Below are 10,000 nucleotides of genomic sequence, written 5' to 3'. Positions count from 1 at the left end.
ACAGTTTCAAAGTGAAAAATTACAGGACGGGGAGTGGTTATGCAGGAATATACGTATGACACCATCTAAATCAGCAGTTCTAGGTCTCTCCCAGACAGTGGGGACCTTTGTTCTGGGAGAACTTCTATTGTGGGCCAGACCAGCTAAACTCCCCAAACAGACCTTGAGTGCTGCTCAGGCAGAGGACAGCATCATCTCTGTCTCCCAAATCACTATGGACTGGGCAAGTTCCAGGTCTGACTCATCCTCACCAATATCACAGCCATAGGACAGTGTCCCAGACTTGAGTTTATCTGTTAGTCAGCGGGACCCAAGGACCTTAGCTGGAAACTGCCAGGGGTTCCTTTTCCTAGACCTGCATTATCCACCATCATATGGCTACTGAGCACTTGAAATGTGGCCAGGACCCCTGAGGAACTGATTTTTTAATTGTCTTTGTTTTAAGTTTTAATTAATTAAATTTAAAAGCTGAAGCAGTATGAAACAACTCGCTTCTTTTAGTATAACAGGACTACATTTCGCTTTGACTGTTGAAAAGTCAGTATCTGGATTGCAGTGTGCTGAGGTATCAAACACATTCTGGACTTTAAGATTTATTGTCCCCCAAAAGTAAAATAGCTCATTAATAATTTTATACTGATTTAAATCATTATATTTTAAATAATTGGGTTAAATAAAAATATACTGTTAGTGTTTCACCCGCTTCTTTGTACTTTGTTTAATGAGACTACTAGAAAATATAGTCATGACTCCATAGGTAATGAGATAACTTACATACCTTATAGAAACAGCTCTAGGTAATGAGATAACTTACATACCTTATAGAAACAGCTCTAGGTAATGAGATAACTTACATACCTTATAGAAACAGCAACCAGACCTGGAAACCCGCCCCGGGGCCCAGAGGCTGCAGGAGTGCTGCCCCGAGCCGGCATCTCAGCCTTCTAGATCGCATTACCTTCCCAAGCAGCTCCCGGGGCTGCCGCCTTGGGGGCCTCAGCTGGGGGCGCCCCTCCTGGCTCCTGGTCTTCAATCTCTGCATTGACTTCCACAGGCAGATCTTCTAAGAGACCTGACTCTTCTGGGAAGAGCTCCTCCTTGGCCTGGAAGCTTTCCTTGACAAACAGCTGCATTTTCTGCCGCCTTTCTCCATCCTCAAGAGGCTCTTCCTTCCCTTCCACACCAATGTCCCCATCGTTCTCTTGCTTGTCTGGCACTGGCACCTCCCCTGAACAAGAGAAGTCCAAGGTGAACTGGGAAACATCCTGGGAGGCCAAGTACCTGCACATTTCTCTATGACACGTGACGAGTGAGCTCGGGGAACCGTCAGGAACCAGTAAAGAACCGCCCGCAGGGCTGTTCATCAAACTGTTGTGTATGGATGCTAAAAAAAATGGAGCTAAACGTCCATGAGAGAGATTGCTCAGCACATCCATCGAACAGAACACACACAACCGTTAAGAAAACAATGCAGGAGGTTCTTGGGAGACGCATGAGAAGTATTTGGGTCACGATGTCTGCCTTTACTTTCCAATGGTTCGGCAGAACAGGAAAGCGTGTGTGCATGTTAAGTATTTAAAATAGACACAACAGCCTTTCATTTTACTATGTTTTAAGCTTTCCTGAAAATTTGAAAGCTTTGATAGTTGGGGGAAAACATGCTGTAGGAGAACGTCTATTTTATGGAAAATATACTATGCTGATTCAAAAGAGTAGGCAAAAGCAATATAATTATGCCACTTTTCTATAAAAATATACATTGCATATATAAGGAAAAGCCAGGAAATACATGAATTAGTAAGTGACTTTTGTTGCAATTATGTTGTTACCTGTGCTTTTCTATGTTTCCTATGTATAGTGTATTCACATTTTGTAATTAAGTGAAAAACAATAAATGTAATTTAAAAACACACATGGAGCCTCTGGCTCCTCTACTGGGTATCAAATAAGGAAGAAAGTTCTTACTTGTTAAGGTGCCCTGAGCACTGTCCCCAGTATCCCACAGGCTCTCGTCGGGGTTGGACTGAGACAGACACAGGACTCACTCCCTCACTAGAAACCTCTACCAAATGCTGGCCAGGGGCATCAGGCGTGAGCAGGGGGCTCTGAGTCCTGGATGCGGGGCAGTAGATTGTGTGGGGAAGGGAGGGGTTCATTTATGCCAAACCTGCCTGTGGATAGAGTCTTGAAATGGGCGCAGGGGTGGGGGATGGGGTTGGGGAAGGCAGGAAAGAGAGTCTGAGATACTAGAGTAGCCCAGAGGATCTGTGGCGCCAAGAACATTTCCCAGGCCTGCCCTGGTCCTGCCATGGTGATTTGCACAGAAGATTTCTCTCCAACCCTGGGGCTGCAGCTTCCCACCTGGTTCCCTAAGTGTAGAACCACCTTGCCCCCAAACTCATGCCACTAACGTCACTTCCATGACAGTCACCTACTTCATAGCCCATGACCTGTCACCTGCCATATCAAAACTGGTTTCCAAGGCCCTTCTTGATATGATCTCACCCAACCCAGCTAACCTTGTATGAGTTCCTAATTTACAAGTTAATTCCAAATCCAGGTATCTGGTACTCCTCTTTGCCTCCCCAGGGGAACCGTGGGCTCCTTGGAGGTGAAACTGTATCCTCTCCCTCTGTTGGGATCTGCGACAGTGTCTGTTTGCTCATTCCACATATGTATAAGTGCATGTACCTGTGCCTGAGGTTTACGTGCAGAAACCTATTTATTTGTGAATGCCAAGCCCCCTACTCCACTAAATGGGCAGTAAGATCTGTGTGCAGAAAATGGCAGATTTAAAGGGGCAATAATAGTAATGAAAAACCTTAATAACAATTAAAATTCAAGATTACCACAACCCTTTGATTCAAACAAGGTAAAAAGGGCACTGACTGAGCCCCCAGTACATGCTGGCTGATTTTATTGCTATTAATGGTACTAAATGTGGTACCTATAAAATTAGTACAAATACCATATTGCTTTGATATGAGGTCACAATATTCATCTGTGGTAGACAGAATAATGAGCCCAAAAAGATGCTCACATCTTAATCTCAGAGCCTGTGAATATGTGACCTCACATGGCAAAAGGGACTTTGCAGTTATGATTAAGATTAAGGATCTTGAAATGGGGAGTTTATCCTGGATTATCCTGGTGGGTCCAATGTCATCACAAGGGTCTTTAAAAGAGGGAGGTGGGAGGTTAGAGCTAGAGAAAGATGTGAAGATGCTCTGCTGCTGGCTTTGAAAATGGTGGAAGGGGTCATGAGCCAACGGATGCGGGCAGCATCTAGAAGCTGTCTTCCTTAAAGACAAGGAAACAGAATCTCTCCTGGAACCTCTGGAAAAAACTCAGCCCCGCCAACACCTTGATTTCAGCCCAGTGAGACCCATGTTGGACTTCTGATCTCCAGAACTCTGATAAGATAATAAATTTGTGTCGTTTAGGCCCTTAAATTTGTGGTAATTTGCTATGGCAGTCCCAGAAAACTAATATACCATTGATTTTGGAAAACTGAGGCTATTTTAACAAATTGTGTTTTAATCACTAAAAGTGGTTTGAAACTACATATAATTGTTTGAAACTACATATAATTGTTGGGGTTTCTCACCACCCCTGGCAGGTGGGGGAAGCCAAGTGCAGATGGATCTGTAGATATGTGAGTAAATGATCACAAAAGTCTGCCAAATCCCAGAGATGAAAGTCTGTGAGTCTGACAGCACAGATTTCTAGTCTAAACAGAGCTCTGGGGGCTGTCTCGGCTAGGACACGTACCTTTCTCTCGGCTTTCTTTCTGCCGCTTTCTCTCTGCAGCCTGCTGCCTGATCATTGCCAGGGCCTCGATGCTGTCTGTGATCTTCTTCTGTTCTCTGCTCTCCCATCGCTGTCTCTCCTCTTTCTCAGCTGCATACCCTCCCTGAGCCCAGGCCTCTGCACAAGCTCTGTTCAGAAAAATAAATAAAGAAACAGAAAGCGGGGAGGTTTGATCTTCACAGGTTAAAGGTAAATTCAAAACATATACTATCTGACCAAACGTGTTCATTTCTCTCCAAATCAAACCTAAGGTGCATAGGACATGTGACTGTAAGGACAGAAGTTAACACATGTACATTTTAATCTTTAAAGTCGCATGGTTTGCAAAGCCTTCTAGATATAATGCCAAAAGTACAAGTGACAAAAGGAAAAATTGAGAAATTGGACTTCGTCAACATCGAAAATGCTAGTAATGCAAAGAATACCATAAATATAGTAAAAGACAATGCAGAATATAAGAAATATTTGCAAATCATTGACAAGGGACTTGTATCTAGAATATACAAAGAACATTCATAACTCACTGATACAAAGACAACACAATTTAGAAATAGGCAAAGCTTAAAAGAATGAGATGACAAGCCACAGACTGGGAGAAAATATATTCAAGAAAGATAACTGAATAATGGCTTGTATACACAAAAATACAAAGAACTATTAAAATTAAAAAAAAAAAAACAATAACATGGGCAAAAGATCTGGATAGCTCAGCAAAAGAGATATACAGAGGCAAATAAGCATATAAAAAGATGTTCAACATCAGATGACATTAGGGAAATACAAATTAAAACGAGATATCACAACAAATCTATTAGAATGGCTAAAACCCAAAACACTGTCGGCATCAAACACTGGTGAGGAATGAAGAACTCTCCTCATTCATTGCTGATGGGAATGCAAGACAGTGAAGCCACATTGGAAGGCAGTTTGGCAATTAGAAATCTAAACATAGTCTTAACGTATAATCCAGCAATCCTCCTCCTCAGTATTTACCCAAATGAGTTGAAAACAAACATCTACACAAAAACCTGCACATGAATATTCATAGCAGCACTATTCACAAGAGCCAAAAAGTGGAAACCACCCACATGTCCATCAACTGATGGGTAAAGAAAATGTATATCTAAATAGAATATATTATTTTGCAACATTATTTTGGAATGAATTACTGACACCTGTTACAATGTGGATGAACTTTGAGAACATTATGCTAAGTGAAAGAAGCCAATCACAAAAGACCACATACTGTATGAAATGTCCAGAATAGGCAAATCCACAGAGATAGAAAGCAGATTTGTGATTGTTAGGGGCTAGGAGGAGGAGAATGGGGAGAATCTGTTCATGGATAAGGGTTCCTTTTTGGGGTGATGAAAATATTCAAGAATTGATTGTGCTGATAGTTTAGTATAGTCACTCTGTGACTATACTAAAAACCACTGAATTGTACACTTTAAATGGGTGAACTGTTCTAGGGGTTGTAGATACAGCAGATAACAGGAGATGACATTGCTCTCTCTGTTAGAGCTGCCCTTTTTATGGGGAAAGACAGACCTTAAACAAGGAAACAAACATGTCAGAGGCTATCGTGTCCTAAGAAAAGAAATCAGGCTGAAGAGATACCAGGTAGAAAAGGTAATACTTACACAGTGTGCTGGGTCATGAAGATCTTAATAAGATGACAGGTGAGCAGAAACCTGCAAACACCTGTGAAGCTCAACCCAGACAGAAATAACAGCAAGTACCCAATGCGGACCAGCTAGTGAGCGGTGGAGTTAGGATTCAAACCCAGGTGAATCGGACTCCTGAACTGGAGTCATGCTATACTGTACAGGGCGGTGGCTCTCACTGAGAAAGGTCGCCCTCATGTCCCTGTTTACACTTTCCCGTGGGTCGGCGCTGCCCTGGGATGGGGCTCAGAATCCTCAGCAACAGCTGCTCCCATTGGTTCACTCCTCCTGCGAACCCTTTACCGCTCAAGTTCACAGGTACTCAGGAAGACCCTACCCCTCTCTCCAGATGAGGAACGTGAGGCTCGGGAGGTCAGTGAGCCCAGCCAAGGGTACACAATTCGGGGCTGCAGAGCTAGGCTTGGAGGTCAGCATGCAGGCCTGGCTCACTGACCCCCAGCCCCGCTCGGCTGGGTGCCCTGGAAACCCGGTGCTGGGTGCATCTCTGCCCAACTTCCCAGAAGCAGGTCTTCTTGTTTTCTCACCTAATTGGAATGAAGGTTCTCACTTCTATCTGAAATATTTGTTAGTTTGACTTAAATTTGTGAGTTCAAAAACATATTACCAGCTACATTTCTTTTTAAATGTTGTATCATTCAAAATTCAGATAGCACTTCCCTTCAAGCTCTCCATGTTACTGAGGTTTTAGTCTAAGCTATAATGAATAGTGATCTCAATTTAAAAACACAGATAAAAGGAAAGTGACAATATACACGGCGGTCCTGGGTCCAAAATTCTTAATACAAGAGCTCTTATGAATCAAGGAAAAGCCCTCTCAGAAAAAAGAAAACTGGGAGGAAGTCATGAATGGAATACCTCGTAGAGAAGGAAACATAAATATCCATCAAAGATGGTTATTGAGACCAACCTCATCAGTTATCCAAAAATGCAAATTTAAAAAAGGATACCATCTTCACTTATCAGCTCAGCTGGCAAACGTTTCTTTTACATGGCAATGTCTAGTGAAGTTATAAATAGTTACAAACTTTCTAGAAAATAATTAAAAAATATTTATAAGCACCTTTAGAAGGGCTCAAACCACATTCTTTCTTCCAATAACACAACTCATTACATTTCATCCTTAGGAAAAAACCAGTAATGAGGTCAGAGACCTATACACAAAGATATTTATCGAAGGATTAATAAAAAAAATCGATGAATCAGTACTCAAAAATAGAGGATTTCCTATCATAATTATGTAGCCATAAACCTATTTCTAAAAAAAATATTTAATGATGTGTAAAGTGCTCAAAAATTAAACATTTTTAAATGTTTAATAACCATACTCAATTATTACATATTAAAATGTGAGCAAAAGACTTTTCTCTTCCTTACCTGTCCTTTGGAAAAACTGGTCTGTCGTCCAGGAATGTTAAGTGTTTTAGTCGAACAGTGACTGTCCTTCGATAGTTAGGGATATGCTTAATAACTGGGTTTCCTATCAAATTCAGGACACGCTGTAAGCAGACAGACAAAACCAAATTAATTACTAAAAAGTGAACGTGGTTTAAATATTTTATATGTGCTGTGCTCTAAGAATAAATAAAAAGGAAGAGACAACATCACGTTCTGATGACTTTGTTAGCGAAGCCGGAAGGACGTCATTGTTTTTGTGCCATGACGTCGTCCTGATAACTGGACAGCCCTTTTTTTTCTTGAACTTCAGATCCTCAGTCTGATTGCCATTCCGGAAGAATACTGGAAAACATTTCCTGAGGCCTTTTCCAAGTGCAGTGATTACATTAGTTTTGCTCACCCAATCTCTTCTACTGAAATTAATCTCAGTCTAATTGTTTTCTCTTCTTCCCAGCCAGGACCCATTATAAGAAAATGTACACAGCAGCTAGACAGATAAGAAGCAGTGACTATGGGAAAAGGATGAAAAGTGCCCGCTTCTCTAATGCGTGGGCCTTTCCTGCCAGGCCTACGGATCTCCTAGATATCACATTGGAACCAGGAAAGAGAAAGACATACAGCAGTGACAGCATGCCATCCCCCCCACCCCCCGCCCATCTTGTAACACTGCCACCTCCTCTCCTGCGAACAGTTAAGGAGACACGTGGGTGAACCATTTAAAATCTGTTAAACCGATGAAATATTTTTCATATCTAAAGCAGTTTCTATTGTTGGAGAAAAAATTATCTTGTGAACTAGTTAGTTTAGCCTTCCCCTAACTTTATTCTTGTACTGCCTTCGCCATTCTTGTCATATTTTCAAGTGCCCTCTCCTGTGGGGACTGGGGTGGTGGGAGCAGTATGCTCCAGGTGCAGGCACCAAGGAGGTACATGGGGTGTGGAGAATTTAAAAGCTATCATAAAACAGACTGTAAGGCAGGCTGCTTTTGCTATGGGCTGAATTGCGCCCCTCCAAAATTCACACGATGAAGTCTTAACCTCCAGCACTTCAGAATGTGACTGTATTTGGAGACCTGGCCTTTAAAGAGGTAATTAAGATTAATGAGGTCACAGTGGTGGGCTCTAATCCACTATGACTGGTGTCCTTATAAAAAGAAGAGTTTAGGACACAGACACACACAGAGGAAGGACCATGTGAAGACACAGGGAGGAGATGGCCATTTGCAAGCCAAAGACAGAGGCCTCGGAATGAAACCAACCCTGCTAACACCTTGATCTTGGACTTCTAACCTCTAGAATTATGAGAATATAAATTTCTGTTGTTTAAGCTCCCCAGCCTGTGGTAATTTGTTATGGCAGCCAAGTGAGAAAAATTAAAAATGTATTATTATATAATACAGATTTATATTATCACTACGTGCTGGCAATTCTAAACTAGTCCTAGACAGTCTGCTCTGCATATAATGCCTGAACTATTTTTCTTTTAACTGACTCACTTTTCCTCACTTATGCATGCTCTGAACAGTAAACAGTAAACTCAAGAGTTTTGTGTGCTATTTAAAAAATTTTGTTACTAGTACAAATGGCAACATACACCCTAAAAAGCAAGGAAGCCAACAAAGGCCACTGGGGGTGAGTCAAAAGTATACAGGTCCCATCCAGAGGGGTTGTCACAGGCCAGAAGATGGGACCACTTGAACATCCCAAATTAAAATAACAGCAAGGGTTAAATCATATCAAATACTACATATATAAATCCACGAGTTTATAATGATATTGAAAAACCCTTCATTGTCACCTTTAATTGTTGCTAGGTTCTTGACTCATTTCTTTGAAAATTGATAAATAAAAAGAAAAAAAACAGACATTTATCCCAGCCTTTCTGTATGAACTATACATTAGGGAACCACTAGTTATGTGGGTAAGTTTTTTTTTGTAGAAGTATTCCAGCTAACAAATGCAGAAGGAATAAGAGAATTAGAAAATGATCATCTTGTGACCCCTAATGAAATAATACATCTAGGCAACGCTCCTCATTGGCTGCTAAAACAAGATCAGTGGGGGAATTTACAATGGCTGGATCAGGCTGACAATACCTGAGCCCACCAATCAATCTTACAGTTACAAAAAGAGAGGCCACCAGATATTACATCACATCCCAAAGTTAAGTATCGAACCTGGATCTGATCAAGCCTCTGGCTCCATTATCATTTTATAAGAAATATTGGGGGCCAGGTTGATGGAGACTCAGATGTGGCTGCTGCCTGCCTCAGTGTCCATGGGGAGTGGGTAGGCTTGGTAGGAGAGGTGATGGATTCTGCTAGCACTGCTGTCTGGGCACGGGGCTGCCCCTCCAGCCTTCGCCCTGAAGCCCTGTGGGTCAGTCCTCCTTGTGTGTCCCTGGCACCTTTTGGGCTGCTGCCCCAGCACTGGAGCTTGGAGCAACTGTGCGCCAAAGGATAAGACAGAGAATGCTGAGGGGAATTCCTGACACGCATTTCTTTTCCAACAATATTTTTGTAAACATGTGCATATATTTTTTTCTTTTTAAAAGATATTTCTGATGCTTTTCGATTGAGCTTGATAATTCTCATGTATCATCTATTATGCAACCTACCCCCACTCCCTTCCCTCCTACAAAATAAAATAAGTGAAAAGGCAAACAAACAAACAAAAAATAAATATTGGGTACAGCAGAATATGTTAAATGACACCATGAGGATGCAATCAACCAAATCCAGAATGCGGCACACTACCAGAGAAAGGACCCAGTCTCCTTGACAGATTAATAGTGTGGTGGTGGGAGGTACGGGGAAGGGGAATGATGAGAGATCAAGAGGTTTCAGAGACAAGTAATCCAAATACGATGTGTGGGTCTGGTTTGAACATCTCAATGGTCAAAACGCATTTTCGAGATCAATGGAGAAGATTGAACATGGTCTGCATATTAAATGTAGTTATTATAACATTTTAGATATAATTGTATTTCAATTATGCTAAAAAATGTCCTTATCTGTCAGAGATACACACTGAAATATTTGAGAGTGAAATGGTATGGCATCTAGCGTTTAAGATCTCTAGCTAAAAATGCAAAGAGGAAAAGAGTAT

General features: G+C 41.5%; 1 protein-coding gene across 2 annotated transcripts in view; it reads right to left on the bottom strand.

Annotated features, from left to right (window-relative positions):
• Window positions 1–10,000, bottom strand: part of DNAAF1 (dynein axonemal assembly factor 1) — a 22,555-nt gene that overhangs the window by 5,886 nt on the left and 6,669 nt on the right. For both annotated transcript variants that reach the window (XM_025042759.1, XM_006926718.3), the window contains exons 6-8: window positions 6,873–6,994; window positions 3,772–3,938; window positions 959–1,228 (exon numbers count right to left, since the gene is read on the bottom strand). In XM_025042759.1, the coding sequence (XP_024898527.1) occupies window positions 959–1,228; window positions 3,772–3,938; window positions 6,873–6,994 (559 nt within the window). The remainder of the gene's footprint in view (window positions 1–958; window positions 1,229–3,771; window positions 3,939–6,872; window positions 6,995–10,000) is intronic.

This window comes from Pteropus alecto, unplaced genomic scaffold, assembly GCF_000325575.1.
Source record: "Pteropus alecto unplaced genomic scaffold, ASM32557v1 scaffold7, whole genome shotgun sequence".
Classification (NCBI taxonomy): Eukaryota; Metazoa; Chordata; class Mammalia; order Chiroptera; family Pteropodidae; genus Pteropus; species Pteropus alecto.
This window is presented reverse-complemented; position numbering and strand designations above follow the sequence as displayed.